Raw genomic sequence first — 19,315 nt, 5'->3', positions numbered from 1 at the left:
AGAATCGAAAACCTCTTCGTATTGTTTTATTGGAATTGAAAAATGTTCTGTTACTTTATTCATGCTCTCTAGTAGGAAACGGATTACGAAAGCTAGAGAGCGTCAGCCATATTCCTCCCCATTTTTGGTTTTTTAGGTGATTCTTTGCTCTGCCGTAGCGATTTGACATTCTTTTGGTAATAATCCTCGAATAAAAGAAAAACAGAAAAATCCAAATCAAGAAGGGATTCTTTATTTGTATGCATATCACTATTCTGTAGTTGATTTGTGTTCTATCCCGGTCTGATTTTTGCTTATTTTTTCTTTTTCTTTTCATGTTTTAATTAATTGGTCATCGAGACATGACATCAAAATCTGGATCTGAGTGAGTTTTTTGGTATTTTCGATGTTATGATTAACGAACTGTTCGCGGTTAATTTACTTTTTGAATACTCCTTAAAACAGTTCATATGGTTGTGATACTATCGACAAATATGATAAGAAGCTTAACAAAAAGAAAAAAAAAAAAAAAGAAAAAAAAAAAGAAAAAAAAGAGAGAGTTCGGGCATAAAGTAAAAGAAGTTATACTGAAATCGTTGAGTTCAGGTGCTTTAGTTAATTGACTCATCTTGAAATTGGAGAACTGGGTTTACGCTTGAATGAACAAACTGCCCAACGGCGAATACTTCTGAATATAGCCAAAGGATTTTAATTCATTGTCAAATGATTCAGTCAAGAAAATTCTGATTATTATATGTTAAACCTATAGTGCTTTTAATGCCAGGTGGTCGCTTTTTTTTTAATACACATTTGTCTTTACATTTTTCAGGGTTGCACTTTGTTCTGTACAAACTTTCATAGTGAAGGCTTGGGGCAGCAACTATTTGAATAAGCAGAATGGAGGACTGGGGTAATACTTATGCTCTGTTTTGCTGGCATGCCTGTGAGACATTTAATACATATATTGTATCTTTAATTGTAGCTTATATCATTGGATTGGAAATTCAATTGACAAGTGATTGGACTTTTAACATTGCAATGTCTCTTGATTGGTACTTGATGTTCCCCTATATTTATCTTTGGTATCTGGTATAAATATAAACAAGCAGCTTGTGTATGTAGGTGGAAAGTACTCAATACTAATATTTTTCTTCAACATTTTTCTGAGGCTTATGAATCGTAAAATTTATTAGATACTACATTTTTCTAATACTATTGTAATCATTTTAGTAATAATATTATTTTTACCGTGAGATCTTGTTTCATCTATTGATACCAGGTCATTTCAACCAGGATTTGATGTTGTGAAGTTAGACCTCATATGCATATGTCAAATTCTTAGTCTTTTTCTCATCTTTTCAGCGCATAGCTTGGTCCTGAAGGGTGTTGGTTGATCCCTCCCTTCTTTACCTGGAAAATATAATATGTTTGTACTAGAAATGGTATTGTATCATCTATGGCTATCTTAATACCTTAATAAGGGAAAATAACTTCCACCTTAGCCTCCCACCCGCTGCACCTTCCTTATCTCTTACCATCTCACCTTTGCCTCCCCCATTCCTTTAGCCACCTCATACCTGACGTCCCTCACCACACCGTGGTCCTCTTTCTTCAACTCCCCTTATCATCATTCCTAGGTAGATCTTCCTTAGTGGTTTCTCTCTCCTGCTTTGGTTGATGGGCAGAAGATTGAATCTTGCCCTGCCGATACCTTCGATGATGAAGCTACTTCTTGGGATTGTTGTCTTGTGGCCCATTTCCTAGGTTCCAGACCTCCACTCTTAATTGTGAAGTAACTCTCTGTCAAGCAATGGAAATATGGTGGGGGTCCTTGGTATTCTTCCTAATTAACCTTGGCTTTTTTTTGGTTCAAATTTACTGATGCAAATGACAAGCAAAGTGCTTGAAGGTAGCCCATGGCGGTGGAGAAAAGACCAATTTCTCAATGACAATGGTGCTGGTGAATAATCATTCTTCCCTTCTCCTCTAGGTCAACCTCCTTGGTCTCCCTCTCCATATGGTGCGGAAGGTTTGAGCATGGTGGGATCCACAGTGTGTACCCCCCTTATACCCTGGTGCCAAAACATTGAGTAAGGAGATGCTCAACTTTGCCCGTATTTGTCTACATGTTCCTACATAGACTCCCCTCCCTCCCACCATCACCATCAAGGATGAAAAAGGTTTTTCATAAACCCAATCAGTACATTTTGAGTGGAAACGTCTGCATTACTTGTCCATCCCTCTTGCGTGAATGATGCTCAGCATGAGAGTGCCATTGCTGCTAGCCTAGCCTTTCCCTCTGTTTCTCTGCTGGATTGTACGTAAAATTCCTCTATGGTTGGGAGCCTTCCCATGGATGATTGCTGCAGCATTATAGTCGAAAATTATAGGGAATTCTCTGGTGAAAATCACCTTTGCGACAAGTGGATCCTATTGAATATCAAAACCGATTCTCCTTGTTGTCCTCTGATGAATCCCTTGTGCCAATCAGCCCTAAACCCCTTGCTATGGAACCCTCAGAGCCTGTCGCTATCCCTTGCATTGACCCTGCTGCCTCTACACCACTACTCCTTGGTGTTTCTTCTCCTCTTCTTGTTTTCTCTGTCTCTTTACTTGCAATTGCAGCCCTCAGTTCTATTTCCTTGCTCATTTTGTTGCATAAAAGAACCCCCGTATCCTTCTCTCTCCTCTTTGGAAACCTCTCTTCTTCCTGTTGCCATATGCTGTTCTGCAACCATGACCTTTGCCTCCTGCTGCTGCTAGCCACTTCTCCTTCTCTGATCTCGTCCCTCTGCCTCAGGAATGTGGGATCGGCTCTCTTTTCCTTTTGTTAACTCTCTTTCTTCCTCCTCTCTCTTGTGGGATCCATTCAACAGATTCTCCGCCAGCCTCGCATGAGACCCCCCTTTTCTCTTGCTCACCATACTTCTTCTGGGCCTATGTCTATTTCCCTTACCCACCGTGGCCCTGTTCTGGCCCCATCTCCAGCTCTTTGCCCTTCCCTTCTCCTTGGACCTCCTTTCCCTCCCCCCTATCTGGCCCTAGCTCCAACCCTAACCCTCTTCTTGGTTTGACCCGACTCCTCTTCAGGTGTCTATACTTGACCCTGTTTCTGTTATTGTGGGTTACATTGACTGCCAGCATGGGGGTTCTTCTGATAGTGATACCCCCTCTCCTCCACTTCGTGACCGTAGGAGAAATAGCCGTTCGATTAAAGGGTGCCACACTTTGACAAAGATTTCATTGTTGAGCTCAAGTCTTCTAGTACTAAGAAGAATAATGGGGAAAACTAGTTTCGTGCTTTGAGTTTGTTTTGGCTTTTTGGCCTTGGCTGTTAGTGCCTACTTGACTTCCTTTTTTTGCTTTTTGCTTGGGCCTTGTTGTGCTTTCTTGTTGTTTCCTCCCCCTGTCCCCCTCTCTTTTCTCTTTTTGTTGGTTAATGAATTATTTTTTCATCCAAAAAAAAAAAAACCATAATAAGTCAGCAACAACAACAACAATAAGCCTTGTCCCAACTAAATGGGGTTGGCTACACAATAAGTATAATTATGATTATTTTGCACGTGCTATTTCTTCAGGGTCTCCCCCCACCCAAGTTGAGAGTTTTAAGCCATGTTTTTGTTATATGGGAATTCCTATAGGAAAAAGCAGAATCCACCAAAAGGATGATGACTTAGCAGATTGGAAGAGAAGATCTTTATTTTGAGGTTGTCTTGTCTTTGAGAGACTGCATTTTTGTTGGACTTAATTCCATTCTTTTTGTGGTGGCTTGTGGCCCAGAAGATCTAGAAATTTGTGGACGGTGTTGTGTAGGAACATAAGAATATAAAATTTCATGTTGTTCCACGGAAGACGTTTTTTAGCCCCAAGTAGGTGAGGAATTGGAATTGTGCTCAGTTTAATGATAGAAGATTGACTTTGGCATAGTATGATTTCGCTTGTGCTTTTGGTATAGTGGCTGCATGGGATTACTGCGCTGCTGACTATTAGCTTAGTGGTAGGTTGGAGTTGGACATTTGATAATTGCATTTTTGTGCATGGGCTTTTCCTTTTTTGGGTCAAAGCATGGGCTTCACTGCTTTTGAAATAAGTGGTTGCTCAACTTTGAGAAAACAGCTAATGGTCGGGCACAAAAAGCCGAACTTGAAGGACTGAAGTTCACAGTGACATGGAAAAGTTGCTTGAAGAAATTTGTGAAATAACTTAATGTCTAGCCAGAATATCAGTAAGTAATGTATTGAGAAATTAATTAAGGAAGTGAAAACCATAGAATATAAGTCCAATTGAATCTCCTGGCGGTTGAGAATGAAATTACATCTTTAGTATAATGTGCTTGGGCATCAACATTAGAGGACATCTACCAATCAGAGAATTGAAGGTGTGGATGTTTTGCTTCAGTGGTTGCAGGAAAAATTTATTTGTCCTCATTCTTGTTTTGGATGTATGTGGATTTATGGTAGTTCATATGGCTAGCTAATAGATTTGACATTTAGGTGGAGAAAACCATTGCTTGCCGATGCATTAATGCTTATCATCTGGGCATCTGTGTCAGTTGCATCATTTGAGAGCGGGTTACTCATTGTGCTTGGGGGTTCCATGCATCCTTTTGGGGGAGCCTCTGGTGTTTCAAATGATTTGTGAAAAGGGTTTGTTAGATGTAAACTGCAGAGTGGCCTTAAGTCATGTTCTTATGTTGGCTTTCTCTGATAGACTGAGCATCTGTGCATGAAAATTCTCGGTTGTTAGCTTCTAGGCTTCCATGACAGATGCATGGATAAATGATTGAACTGTTTGTGTACTAATTCCTACGATTGTTAGTTTTTGCTGATGTGATGCTTCTTTGACATGGACATGATTGTTCCTTCCATGATTAATGCCTTACCGTTTTGCATTATGATATTCTATAAAGGTTGGCTTTTGAAACTTCAGAAATGGAGGAAACCTTGTTGCTTTGATGTTGTATGTATGAATGTAGAGAAGGAACCAGCATTTTTCCATTTCATTCCCTTGTTGGTTGGATCTGAGGGTTCATCATGTACAACATCACCCATGTTGTGTTGTGCCTAGTATGTTTAATTCGGTCAGTTTAGAATGTCCAAATTTATGGCTTGACCAAACATCAGAGATAGAGCATGTGATAGCCAAAATGGAGGGGCATTGTTGTTACTGTTGATTATGTATATGCCATATATATGAAAAAAGCTGCTGTCATTAGTGAATCTCAACCCTGTATCAAATTGTCTAAAATTGACATCTTGCCTTTCTCGATGGCGAAAGATTTGAACCTTCTGGGAGGTTTTCATTTTCAAGTCATTTTGTATGGCTAATGAAGGTTGCTATGTCTAGTGCTTAAAAGAATACTTTACGTAGGTTGATGTGAAGTTTGTGTCTTAGTTTCAGTAAACTACTTCAAAATGTCTTTGATATGTAGTATGACTTACTGAAGCAAGGTCAGCATTTCATCATGGAAGGTTTGAGTGATTGAGTCTCTCATCACTGGTTGAAGTGGAAAGTTTAGGTTCCTGGACAATTTCAACCACCTGCTAAAGTAAAGAAAGCGAGGGGGGGGGGGATTCTAACCCTTTTTTTGGGCAATGGATTTCCATCCAACAAGTCTAAAAAAATCTCTCCGACATAATCTGAAGAGATTGTTCTCCATGTTGTGAATCGGTCCAGCAGCAATTACTGTAGTAAAAATTGTAAAGGAACCAATGAGTTGGGAAACAGTGTTCAATGGCTATCTTTGTGTTATATTGGTATATTGATAAAATTGTTGATTATTTTCGTGAGTTCTGTCAATTTGTTGTTACTTTATGGTCCAAATGGCTTTCATCAACCATTATTTTGATGGATTAATTTTGTGTGATTTTTTTTCCAGAGGACGAGCCAGCACCTCCTGTTATTAAGAAGGAATTGCCCAAGAGTAATTGGGAGGATGAAGATGTAGATGAAAATGACGTGAAAGATTCTTGGGAGGATGATGACGAACCTACTCCGGTATATTACAGTTCTTAACTGCCCAACTCATGAAACCCCTTCCATCCACATGACAAAAAATTTGCATTTGAAGAAGGATGATTAATATATTAAGATTAGGTTTCATATTGCAAATCTGTCAATTCAATAAATTTTCTTGTTGTGTAATTGTGATGCTTGTTTGGAAGTTATATAACTGGATATATGTAGGCTTCAACAGAAGCATGAAACAGGTTTTATCTGGTTTACGTTGTGCTTTCTTCCTATGAAACTTAGAAATGATCTTAGGAGATGCGTGACATCTCAAACTAGACTTAGAGCAAGTCTTCAGAACATGGAAACAAAAGGACCTGCATGGTTTTCATAAATCTATTGATGTAGTAGTTAATGTTTTCTATATTCTATTTAAACTGATTTAAATGTATTTGATTCGTATTTCTTATCCAACTGCAATTTTAAGAACTGGCAAGCTGGGATGTGAAAGATAAGGCTCAAGTTTACAAAGTTTATTAGATTTATCCAGCATTAAGAGAGGTGTTGTATCTGAATTTAATTAATATCTCAATCATCAGTAAACTAAACTAGTCAGCAATTTTTCTCTGTTGGGCTACTGGAATTTCTGATGACTGTACGGGACGTTTCAAGGGCTTTGGACCCCGGACAATACTCTAATTTAGGTCTTTTTATTCATCCGACTTGGGGCTGATGAGCCTAAACAGGTCATAGTTTGCTAATTGACATTTCAAAGGCTCTTGACCTCAGATAATACTCTGATTTAGGCCTTTTATTTGTGTGACTTGGGGCTGATGGGCCAAAGAGACCATATTTTGCAAATTTAGACGTATGAAACCTTCCATTTAGTATATCAGGATGCAGAAAATATGGTGGATAAACATTATGGTAGCAAACCTTTTTGTTCCAAGTTAGTAAATTAACAATTTAGTATGTAGAAAAGTGTGACGAACCAAAGAAACTTCACGAAATTTTTTTGTTGTACAACTCTAAAACTTTACAATTCAATTCATAGGAGTGTTGGAAAAAGAAAAAGTTACCCTTGCAAGATGTCGAAGTTAGTTGTATTACTTAGGTTTGAGAATTTCGTCCCTGCATCTAGACTTTTAAATTTTATTTTCTGCTGGAAATTCAGCTCTTCTATCCTGCTGGTTCCTACTTGGAACCTTCTAGCAAACTAGCAGTACTCTAGCACCCTAAGTTGTAACACAATTGCCTGCTATTATGTGTCGTGCTTGCCTTCACACATCCTAAGCTCTTCCACTTTATTTTGTAGCTTTTAAGTTGCGCCAAATTACATTCAGTTAGAAGCCATATGAAATCTATAATTTCAAGAATTTCAGACTTTAATCCTTGTTTTCGTGGTGATATTTGAATTTGTCAGCCACAAAAATGATTTCATGTTGACTTGATAACTACTATTGATATGAAAGTGCCACAATGATTATTGGCTCCTTTTAGCATGTTTCTTGTACAAGGGCATCTATGTCTAATCAACTTTATCTAACTTGCTAGTGGTCTGCACTTTTATGAACATTCTGTCCTAGTCACAATTTTTTCTGGAGGCACAGTGGTCATTGGTCCTTTGAAAAACTGCTGCTTAACTATCGTCTGAACTTAAGCCTGTACTCTGTTCAACACGATCGTTGCTGTCTTTCTGAGAAATCATATTGCTAGGCAAAAACAGCTTTAGCATAGCTTTCAATAAGAAACTAATGCCTTGCAAAAGTTTATACTTAAAGCATTATTTGCTTTAGGAACCTGTACCTGTACCTGTACCTGTACCTGCTGTAGAAAAGGTGTCAAAAGAACCTGTGAAGAAAGCTAGTGAAAAGAAAGGAAAGACTGCTGAAGTATCAAAACAAGTACCTGCTGAAGTGCCTCTAGACCCAGTGGCAGAGAAGCTTCGCCAGCAAAGGTAGCATCTGTTTTGTTCTCTCTCTTCTCATTCAGATTGTTTTATCTTGTTCATGTGATTTTTAAATACAGGGTGCATGCATGTGAATTGAGTTGCCAAATATTCCTCACAGGCACTCAAAATCGAGCTAGGAATTAAAATTAGGAATTGAAAGGGGGAAAAAAAGAAAGAAAAATGGAGCTTTGAATAATGTCATTGAGAATGAACCTTTTAACTCCATATACTCCTGATAATAGGAAACTTGGTAATGCACCTGATGTCATCTATTGGTGAACAAAACATACATGAGAAAGTGCATGCTCTGTTGATATTTGGATGAAAGGGAAGAAAGTTGAATTTTGATTAGTGTTTTGTGGGTTATCTGTGCTGTTTGCGCACCATATATGTGATCTAGCCGACTTGTCATGTTGGTTTTCACCCTGTATGTGCCAAAAAATTTTGCCCCTCACCTCAAATGTTACTGCAACTGATTAAACTCTTTTTACCTTGGGATAAGTGGAAGCATTACACAGCTTGGAAGAACTTTAGTTCTGTTGGGTCCTGCTGTAAATGGGGAAAAATTTGTTGGCAACGATGTTATTTCCCATAAATAGATTTCGTGCAAAACAGGTATAAATCAAGGAAGAGCTAATAATGCACCTCACTGATAACGATCCCCCTGAGACTCATTGGGGCAATTAATATATGTCCCGTTATAGTATCTGAAGTTTGCAGTAGTTGTAACTGCTGGAGTTCCAGTACCTAAGTTCCCCATAATGTTCTCTTACATTTACAGACTCGAGGAAGAAGCTGATTACAAGTCCACAACAGAACTGTTTGCTAAGAGAGGTGATGAGAAGACTCTAGATAATTTCATACCCAAATCAGAAAGTGACTTCATGGAGTATGCAGAACTTATTTCTCATAAACTCAGGCCATATGAGGTATGTGCAGTTTGTTCTTTTGTAATTTTAATTTATGTCATGGTATTCTCATGACAAAATCATGATGCGTTTCAGAGATTAATTGTGTTTTACTAATTGCAGAAAAGCTTCCATTACATTGGTCTGCTCAAGGCAGTGATGAGATTATCCATGACTTCTCTTAAAGCGGCGGATGCAAAAGAAGTTGCTTCATCAGTAACAGCAATCGCAAATGAAAAGCTCAAGGCGGAGAAGGAAGCTACTGCTGGTAAAAAGAAACCAGGTACAGATTTTCATAATATATCTTTTTTACATTCTAGAACATTATTGAGATACATCTGGAGATTAGATGCCAGTGATTGTGGTGGATGGAGTCCGGTCTTTTTCAAGCAGTGCAGACATTAGGTTGTAACTTTCGACTTTCGAGTTCATCGAATTGTTTTACTGTGTCCTTGCAGGTGCAAAGAAGAAGCAGCTTCACGTAGATAAGGTAGATGATGATGTGGCTGTTGATGGATATGATGCTATGGATGACTATGACTTCATGTAAACCATCTTCCTGGAAATTATTTATGTTTCTCCTGTGGTCTAGGACTAAAAAATGATTCAAAGATCTAGGGTCCTAAGGCTTCTTTGTTCCTTCTAAATTCTGGAGATTGATTTGAGTGTGCTGATGTGCGATTTGTTGGTTTAGAGGAGAGTTAGGCTCATCAAACCATGTCGTCTAATGAAAGTTTTTGGAAGTTTATGAACAGTTTTCAACTTTACATGTTGTGGGTAAGCGAAAGATTTAATGATAAATATACATTAATCAAATTAGTTTTTTTCAATGTCTCAATTTTACAGAAAGTTTATCATTGAAATTCTAGTTGATATTATTTTCAAATTTACATTTAGAATGGGAAGTTGAAGCAAAGGAAAGTACAAACGTGTAGGATTATTAATTTAAAATTAATTTGTATTTATAATAATATTTTATATATTCATAAATTCGGAGAGTTTCTGCAACCTTTACGTACCTTGCAGCGATTTTTACGTTTGAGTAAGAAAATAAATTCCATAATGGATTCACCATCATCTGTGCGTTAAAAAAAATCTAGCGGCTCCGTCAAGGTCTGGTGGTGATGGCGCAGGTGGAGTCAGCAGCAAATGTGGTTCCAAAAGTATGTCTATAAATGGATCGGAATTTGACAGAAATTTAGAGAAGGCATCCGAATTAGAATATGATAATAAATTATTCGATTTTTGATTGGTGATTGGTGATTGTGATTTTTTTATATTTTATATTTTTGATTTTCAAATCCTCATTACTGGTTTCCGAATTCGATGATTAGTCGTTTTTCTAGAGAAAAGTGTTTAATACTTTAATTTAACTAGATTTTTTTTCTTCCGATTATCTGGTTACCGATTACCAATATCCGAGTCTGATTATCATCCATTTTCAGAGAAAAAATGTTAAATACTTTACTCTAATCGAATATTATCCGATAAGTAATTATCCGAATCCATTTGCTTAGCAGACGGATACATATATTTTTTCGGTAAGAAAAATTCTGGATATGAATACTCTTAAATGAATACAAATGCAAATCTAGAGGCAGATTTCCACTATCCATTTACAGGTTTATCTAAAAAAGCGAGAAATTTGTTGGCTTTGGGTTTTGTGTTTTAAGTCACGGGACCCTAGTGAAAACTTTCTTTTTTAACATTTTTACTCATGATAGTATATATTAAATAACTTTATAGGGTATGCTGGTCTTCTCAGATTTGTCCTTAGAAGAGTAGAAGACTCAATCACTCAACATTAGTTTATGATTTACTATAAAAATTTATACGTAAAAAATTCTAATTAAAATATTTTTAAATTATTGTTTTGTTACTATTTAGCTTGCATTTTGCGAAGCAAAATAGTTGCTATTTTTTATTTATTTATCATGTGAAAAATTATGAGTTTTGGATAGATTGGATCAGGATAAATAGAATAAAATTAATAAAAATGAATTACTTAATAAATTGTTATTGGTAGAGGTACTAATCAGCTATCCATATAAATAAATTGTGGATATTAGTTTGTATTTATTTATTTATATTTTTATTTTTTAATTTGAAGTTTATCAGGACGAGCTTACGTGCACCATGACTATATTCTCCGAAGAGATTTGGACTCTGACCCGAAGATATTAGTTTAATACATGCGGCTCATGGTCTACTAATCAACCGTTCTTAATCTGTGCGACTCTTTAGATGGTGACATGTGGTTTTTTTTCAGATGGTGTTTTTATCTTTCCCCCACTTATTGAATCGTGAAATGTGGTTTCTTACTTTCTTTCTGATCCTATTTTGTGATCTCGCTCTCCCAAGTCCTACGTTTGCAACACAAACTAAGACTCGAGTGGGTCAGACTTTGGAAGTTGTACAACTTGAAATAATATATTTAATAAACACAACAGAGAATGCTCGCCTCTCTCACAGACAGACAAACATTCCCTCCGTAGTTTTTAAACATTTTTAATCAATTCCGAGGGTGTAATTTCACATGCTCTGCAATTTCTTGTAATTTCTATGGATTGTGATATGTGGCAGTTAATTATCTATGACTAATTTCACATGATCTATAATTCTCAGTTCTCACCTCCTCTCTCTCAACCACTCTACTAATCGAGTCCGGATCTGCAACTGGTTGGGGGAGCATAGAGTGCTCCCAGACGGCTTTCCAACCACAAAAATAGAAAGAAAAAAAAAAAAAAACTCAAATTTTCACTTGTGGGCCTCACTATGCTTTTGTGGTTGAGAAGCCTACGGGAGCACTCTCAAGTCCGAATCCTCCACCCGTAGGGAGAGCACTTTGGCTTTACCACCACAAATTACAGGGGCCAGGGGTTGAGTGATGGTATTTTTTTTTTGTTTTTTAATATTTTTTACCTGTGGAGCCCATAGATTTTGTGGTGGTAAAACCGTAGGGAAACATCCCTTACAGGGTGATGATCTGGATTCAGCACTTTCTCCCATGATCCCGACTCCCACTAAGCCTCCATTGGCGAAGGTTCAATTCTTAATCAGGTTTTTTTTTTGGTAAGTAGTGAGGTTCTAATCATAACCCAAAGATGTGAACCCATTAGTGCTTTATGAAGTATTAACTCTTGGGCTCCATCAATCTTTTTAAATTTCTCTTTTTTTTTCTCTCCTAATTTTTTGAAAATTATTCTCCTACCCTCCTTTCATTGCAGTGATTGCAGAGTCGTTGTATCTCATGTGAAGTATCCGTACCATCTCCAGGTGATTCCATGTGAGTTGTTCATTAATGTCCAAAACGAATATACTTTTTGGCCAAACGACAAGATTGGGTTTCCATCCGAAATGGAAACGCCTCCATAAACCAAAAACATTCTGAATCAAAAGGTTAAAACCTCTTCTCCATTTTGTTGTTCCGGCAGGTTCAAATAACCGATTGATCCTCACAACTCCATACCGATTGTTGTTAACAGTGTCAGAAATATTTTTCTGCAAGTGTTCTATTTCTTTTCCTGAATTCCTTTTCCATGACGTAGTGTAGATGATAATATGTTTTTTTTTACTCCCAGCAACCACTAGAAATTTTCAACACTAATGGCGTGAGTATAGTGCTCTTCGCTATAATTGTTTTTTCTACACGGAATCGACCGGCGGGTTTGATCGTTGACTCCGAAGTTGCGCGAACAATTTGCAGGATTATTTATAGAGCATGTAGGGGAATCAGGGGGATATGTCCGTTGGGATCAGAAAGTGACTTTTGTGGTTTGTTGCGGGGCTATAAGAACTGTGTAACCAGAGGAGAAATAATGAATGAGATATTCAATCTCTATCTCTCTCTTCTGGGAGACTAGGAGGTGCCAATCCTCAAATCTGGCAATCATTCTTGAATCCTGACTTTATACGTTACACATTTCTACTCCGATCACACTTTGTCTCTGTAAGTACAGTATGCAGAGCCTCTTTCTCTCTGATTGTTTTTTTCTTTTCATTTTTGTTTACCACTCTGCGTTGTATAACTTTAGTTCAGTTTTTTTAAGACCATACATGGTTGCAGATCTGAAGGGGATGTAAACTTTCCTCTCTTTTGAACCTCTGAATCTGTGAAATATTGAACTAATCTGGGGGAGCAGAGCACAGTAAGGTTGTGGAACTGAACTGGGTGAACCAAGTGAAGCTATCGCTGTCAAAGGATGTCTCGACTATCTAACTTATATCTTCTTGCTTACAATTCTCTTCAATTCCTAGGATGGTCTGTCTCTCAACTATCTAACTGATATCTTCTTGCTTACAGTTCTCCTCAATTCTTAGGATGGTCTCTCTCTCTCATCCACACACACACACACGCGAAGAACACTCACGTTCGTCACATTTTGTTGGCAGGGCAATCTCTTTATTTTCGGTTTTGAGAGGCTTCATCTTGACCAAGTCATTCAATGGCGCATATGCTTCTAGTGGAGATATCGTTAGTGAGTCCCTGTCATTGTTTTCTGTCCTTTTTTTTTTTTTTTTTTTTTTTTTCCTTTTATTCTTAATTTTACTGGACTAGGACTAGGTTGTAATTAATCTTCACTGACCTTTACTCCATATCCTCTGTTGACAGGTTTGCTGCTAGCTGCTTCGTTCCTCGAAGTTCTTCATGGGGCCATTGGTGGGAGTCCTCAACTATATTTTGCTTCATTTTCTTTGGCCATATTTTTGGCGTCTTGCAATCATATCAGATGGATGAAGGAATAGACGAATCCAATTTTAGTACTCATTTCTATTTTGTCAATATTAGGTATTGTTCGCAGTGGGGTGTTGCTTCCTCTGATGCAGTTGAGTGGGAGAGCACAATTATTCTTTATAATTGTTCGTCCAATTGTGGAGGTTCATATCATTGTTCTGAATTCCCAGTTACTTTAAATATTGTTTTGAGGAGGGAAATCAAGTCATATTTTTTTTACTGTTGATTTCTATAACCAAGGATGTGGGAATAGTTTTTGTCTTTTATGATTTTATTAATTAGATAACTTCAAAACTTCCTAGAAATTTTGAGTATGGTTATCATTCCCTACTAATTGCTGTGATTTTTTTCTTTCTTTTACACTTCTATAGATTCAAGGGCTGCCCTCAGTTTTTATAACTATTGTGGCGTGGAGTCTAAGTGAGGTATTCAGTTCTTTCATCTTTTCCTTCTATGTACCTGTAGTATTTTCATCTGAGCACTGATGGTCTTGTGTGTCATTGATATTGATTTTCATTTTTTTGGGCTCATGTTGATTATTATAGAAATCCACACAATTTGATTCATAGTTGATGAAATTGGGAAAGAAATCATATTTGCATGCTTAATAGTCCTAATACTGAAAGTGTGTTTTGATCAACATACATAAGTACTGATCTAACAGAAAACTCTACATAAACAATCCTTATACCTTACAATAGAGTATGCTTCTCATTCTGTTTTAGAGGATTGTGACTCTGGCAATGCCAATTCCTGAATGGGTGGTGCTGGTGTTGTTGAAGCTAAAATTAGAATATGTTAGCATCCCAATCCTTGTGTTCCTATCAAGATCAATTCAAGGGGTAAAAAAAGGCGAGAAAAAAAATTTGTATGCGTCCAATTGTTTTGGAAATCAGGATTAAAACTAGTCTTGGTAGAGTTTGGGTTGGGTTGGGATGGGTCAGGTTTGGTTGATTTAACATTGCATTGATGATGGGGTGACCAGCTAGAGAATGCTGTCTACTTAACTTCTTTATCAACCAAGTTAGAAAGACCAACATTATATAATCCTGTTAAAGATCCTGTCAGGCTATGTGCAAGGGTGGTGAGGGCTTCCAACCTTTGAATACAGACAGTAAATCTGGATTGATACTTGTCAAATTTCAGAACCAAATCCAACCATGTAGCATCCCTGGTATTGGCATTTCCCCTCTATATGCTGCCATCCATTTGTTTTCTATCACTTGTCACAAGTTTTCCTCTATTGTGTTACCAATGATTCATTTTCACCACCTTGGTTATTGGTTGAAGCTTGACAGAGTTGATCATCCCTCTTGAAAATGAAGATTTGAAGTGGTCCATAATTTACTGAGTACTCGGTATAACTCATGCATTCGTTTACAAACCAGTGGAGATGAAGTAACACAAATATCTCTGGTAGTCAGTCCATTTCCATCAGCCGGCCAGTGGGAATGAAAAATATGGGATATGTCTGGTGTTTCTTCCATCAATCATCTGGATCTACGCCATATATCAACAGATTATGGTTTTGAGGGTCATCCATTATGAAAAGACCTTCCTCTGAGTGGCCCTGACTTTCCATAAAATTTTGGGTCACAATCTGCTCAGTTTCCTGGTCATACAGGAAACTCTTCCTTACTGGGCTGTGCAGGAATTCTTTAAATCTTGTGAATAAGATACAATGAGATTGCATATGCTTGAAAATCTTGGAGAATTTTAATCTCTGGAATATCCTGATTTTTCAGAATCTAATAAAGTAAACAAATATGATAAACAAAGTTAAAAGTCAACTGAAGGACAGTGCATTAGAAGAATAACCTGCAATGTCCTATGCAAGTAACTATGGTATGCAAGTTTATTTCCCTTTTCTGAAGAAGGAAGAAGAGAGAAGAAAAAAGAGAAGGGGGCGGGAGAAGGAGGCAGGTGGAGGAGAAAGACATGTAAACAGTGGTTGTGGTAGCTCATCAAGTAATAAATATTTAGTTGTAGCATCTAGCTGGCTCACCCTGAACCTACTTTATGACCAATATGAGAATTTCCATAGTTCAGGTTGAAATGCCCAATGTAGATCCTAGATTAATGGATGGTTCAGGGCGTTCAGGCTGATTGGTGGGTCATATAGGTCAGGTCTTGCCACTGCTGATCAATATGTGTGATGTACATCCAGGAATCATAGAGATGAAAAAAATAAAATAAAGCTGAAGAAACCTATCTAGGGTCATGAATTCTTTTCACTTTTATGCTTAGTTGCAGTGAAGAAGTCTCTTTGATTGTAAGTATGGTACTTCAATTATATGTCAGACAAACTAGTCTGTCCAACTTGCAAATAATTCTCTATTTGGTGCAATTACAGTTGTCCTGCATCAGGTTGACTCAGTGTCAATGCAGGAGGAATGTGAGAATTGCTACCACTTCACGAAGGCTTTGGCTTACTTATCGGGAAAAAGAAAAAAAGAAAGCCTTTGGCTTTGTCTTTTGTATGCCACTTATGCAATAGATCCAATCTGAATTGTTGATCCTCCTATTACCCAAAAAAGAATGAATTGTTGATCCTCCAAAATAAAACCAAGAATGGTTAGATTACCCTCATCTTGTCAAAGAAAACATTTTGTATGAACCAAGGAGGGTTGATAAATTATCTGTGTCTGGTAAGTGGCATTCTACTCCATCAGTACTACTCTGCACTAGTATTTGTGCAAGTTAAGTATAAATCCTTCTTTGTGTGTCTATGTTAAATCTGCTTTCTTCTTTTCGTCACCTGAATTTCTATGCTGAATGAGGACTTTGGAGTTATTAGGATTTGGTCTAGGTGTTATTAGTAATTTATTTTGATTCATCTACAGAAGTAGAAAACCAACACTCTATTATCATTGATTTTGCTAATCACTTTCTACAGTTCATAAGATGTGCCTTTTCCATTCTCTTGATACTTTTATCATCTTATAACCTTTGTACTTGTTACAGATAATCAGATACTCGCATTATGCTTTGAGTTATCTTGGGATTTGTCCGTCATGGCTTACCTATCTCAGGTTTGACCCTATGTCATTAAAAGATGATCTATATAAATCTAGTCAACATGTGTGAGACTATCAGTGCTCTCCAATCTTCAATTGATGCTTATTTTTCTTCCTTCTTTATGTAAGGTACACTGCGTTCATTGTTCTATATCCCATTGGTGTCTTTCCTGGAGAAAGTGAGCCCAATATACTCTGCTTGATGTTTGTTTGTAATTATTTAACAAATACTTCTGTTTCCACATTCTAGTTTCATCCCCTCCCCTATCCTGCTTAAATTTTGTAAAATTTACTGACTTCTAGTTATTTATCATTTGAATGCAGTGTGGCTTATGTATGAAGCTCTATCATTTATCAAGAAGAAAGGCCTCTATGCGAATTTCTTTGGTGGATTGCCCTTCAGCTTTGATTCTTCTGTCAAGGTAGGTCAGCAAATGGATTTGTGGAATTGCTTTTTTATTTTGCTGAACATTCTATCATATATATTCTTTAGGGCTTCTTGATATTAAATTGAACTGATAGTTTTAATAAGTTCACACATTCCCTTGGGACATGGTGAATATATGGTGATATTTCATCAATATTCTGTTTATCACATTACAGTTGTCCAATTAAGTTTTATGTTTGCATGTAGATTTGTCACTGTAGAAAATAGGGATTCTGAGCATTTTGAAGTTTAACATATGTAGGGTTTCTAGTTTCCAGCCTGGCCCATTTAATTTTGGCTTGGGCAGACCTACAGAAGTTTCCCAAAACCTAATACATCATGGGCCATGGCCAGGCTTACATGTCCAAAAGTATCTTTCTTTTCCTCCTGACCTGTTGCTTCTCCAGCAAAGACTACCAGCAGTATATTTCACCTCATCAACATCTCCTCATATGTGCTAGCCCCAGCCACATGGATTTTGCACATGACACCAAGGGGCGTAACCATGCATAAGATGAACCCTTACACCTGGGATCAAACACTGGATCTTCTGGTTCTGCTACCATGTTACAATCACTTATGCCAAAAGCTTGAGAAGTTAAAGGCCTGCAACAATGTTTATCAAGAAATATCAACATAAGCAACATACTTGTATTTGGCTATGTACAAGCCATCATTTTCTATTTTTCTCTTGGTTATTTATGCATCCAGTTTCTTTAAGCTTCTTTCATTGTTTTTATCAGTAAATTTACACTGTGAAGCAGTATATTTATTTTTCCTGATGCATTCTACATAAATCGCCTATAAAATTAAGTTAAACTTACTGAAAAAGGGCAATCCCAGTGCATGGGACTTCTGTCACTGTGCTTTTTTTTTTTTTTGGTTGTGTATCAGTGTGGTGTTTGTGGAGTTATATATGTAGCCCTACCTCCACTTTACTGAGAGGCTGTTTCCCCATTCAAATGTGTGATCACCAGGTGTCAATGGAGTTCATGGTAGGTAGAGGCCCACCCTTTTGTATCAAACCTACCGTGTCCTTAAAATGACTCATTATCCTTTGCAGAAGTAAATTGATTTTTCATCTCATATACTTGCATTATTTCGAGTAGCATATACTTCAAATGTGTCCTAAAGCTGATCTTACACATATAAAACAGAATGTAGAATTTCCAGGCCTGGCCATTTTCCATTGTCCTGTAAAGTGGAGCTATCTGCCTGTGCCCGCTAATCTTTTTAGTCTTAATTTGTGTTTGGTGGATTTACAACCAGCCTAAGCTTACTATTGTGCTATGCTAAACACTAGCCAAAGGCCAGGATCACTGTCAAATTGGCTCTCCTTGAAAGTTCCATAGAAGGCAGTAGTGCTACAGAGAAACATAGTTTCCTATTGCCTCCAAGATGCAACATGCATGTTTCTTCCATCTCTGTTGATGTCTGTGTATCACAAAATTTTTGTCAGGGTCTTTTAACAATCTTTGCATTATATTGATCCTGGTAGGTTTTGCTCGTGTGCTACCCTTTTATGTGGTTGAAGCTTTACCTGCACTTGTTTAAGCAACGTAGATTGAAGCTGAAAAATCTCCATCATAAAAAGGAAGCTTGAAGGTACAGATATTGATGATTTCAGTTATAAATTTTGATTACCTGTACTTAAAGTCTGCTTTTTGAATTTGTTTTGGATACATCAAGTACAACCAACAAAGGTCAACAGAGTTTTGACTTAATACCATTTTATGCAGGTAACTTCAACATTGCTCCATCTCATGCTGGGTGTAGTTAAATTTCCATTGTGAATATAGCTGTATCTGGTTACCAAATCTGCTAATGCTGTTCAAGATTTTGTACAGACAAATCTTGAGAAGAAAATCTGATGAGAAGCTTCATTGGATTGAGTTGAATACAGAGAATCCTGTTCATGTTTTTATATTAATAAGCTTTAGTTAAGTCTAAGAAGCCTTGGTGGTTTGTATCAACAGACGCACGTTGTAACAACAATCAACTTGTTTCCATTTGAGGGCTTTAAAATAAGAATACCAGTTGTAATATTTTTCTTTTAAAGATGTTGAAGGCTATAAGCTCAAAATACGTGCTTTTCTATAGTAGAATATAATTAAGTTATAATGGTATGTCTCACCTTATCCTAAACTGCTAATACCTTTGAAATGATCAATTTATTAAACAGCTAAGTTGAAGTTAAAAAAATATTAGTGGGAGTGTATAAGTAGGGATGTCAACCGGCTGGTTTTAATTAATTTTGTTTAGAGATGTTTTATCACCCCCAATCAAGTGTTGCGCCCTTGGAATCTCAGCCTTTAAATTTAAGCGAGGAGTTAAACCCTGACAGCAAGG

General features: G+C 37.2%; 2 protein-coding genes across 7 annotated transcripts; both read left to right on the top strand.

The window, feature by feature from the left end:
• Positions 1-543: 543 nt before the first annotated feature.
• Positions 544-9,693, top strand: LOC149026275 (Translation initiation factor eIF3 subunit). Its single transcript, XM_089146528.1, has 6 exons — positions 544-889; positions 5,858-5,976; positions 7,725-7,885; positions 8,661-8,808; positions 8,911-9,070; positions 9,246-9,693. Exons 1-6 carry the CDS (start codon positions 877-879, stop codon positions 9,335-9,337), a joined length of 693 nt encoding a protein of 230 aa, XP_089002654.1. The 5' UTR covers positions 544-876; the 3' UTR covers positions 9,338-9,693.
• Positions 9,694-12,104: 2,411 nt separating this feature from the next.
• Positions 12,105-19,087, top strand: LOC149026274 (Protein-tyrosine phosphatase-like, PTPLA). 6 transcript variants are annotated; one of them, XM_089146524.1, is made up of 12 exons: positions 12,106-12,398; positions 12,494-12,736; positions 12,854-13,048; positions 13,180-13,265; positions 13,400-13,447; positions 13,577-13,665; positions 13,894-13,947; positions 16,487-16,554; positions 16,669-16,718; positions 16,864-16,961; positions 18,465-18,571; positions 18,706-19,087. In XM_089146524.1, exons 3-11 carry the CDS (start codon positions 12,990-12,992, stop codon positions 18,567-18,569), a joined length of 657 nt encoding a protein of 218 aa, XP_089002650.1. In that variant the 5' UTR covers positions 12,106-12,398; positions 12,494-12,736; positions 12,854-12,989; the 3' UTR covers positions 18,570-18,571; positions 18,706-19,087. The 6 variants fall into 6 exon arrangements, with proteins under 6 accessions (XP_089002651.1, XP_089002650.1, XP_089002648.1 ...); XM_089146523.1 differs by having other exon boundaries at positions 12,123-12,186; positions 12,369-12,736; XM_089146525.1 differs by having other exon boundaries at positions 12,105-12,736; positions 18,814-19,087.
• Positions 19,088-19,315: the final 228 nt, after the last annotated feature.

The sequence above is a fragment of the Hakea prostrata genome, chromosome 2 (genome assembly GCF_041222555.1).
Source record: "Hakea prostrata isolate BN-2017 chromosome 2, UWA_Hpros_2, whole genome shotgun sequence".
NCBI classification, from domain to species: Eukaryota; Viridiplantae; Streptophyta; class Magnoliopsida; order Proteales; family Proteaceae; genus Hakea; species Hakea prostrata.
This window is presented reverse-complemented; position numbering and strand designations above follow the sequence as displayed.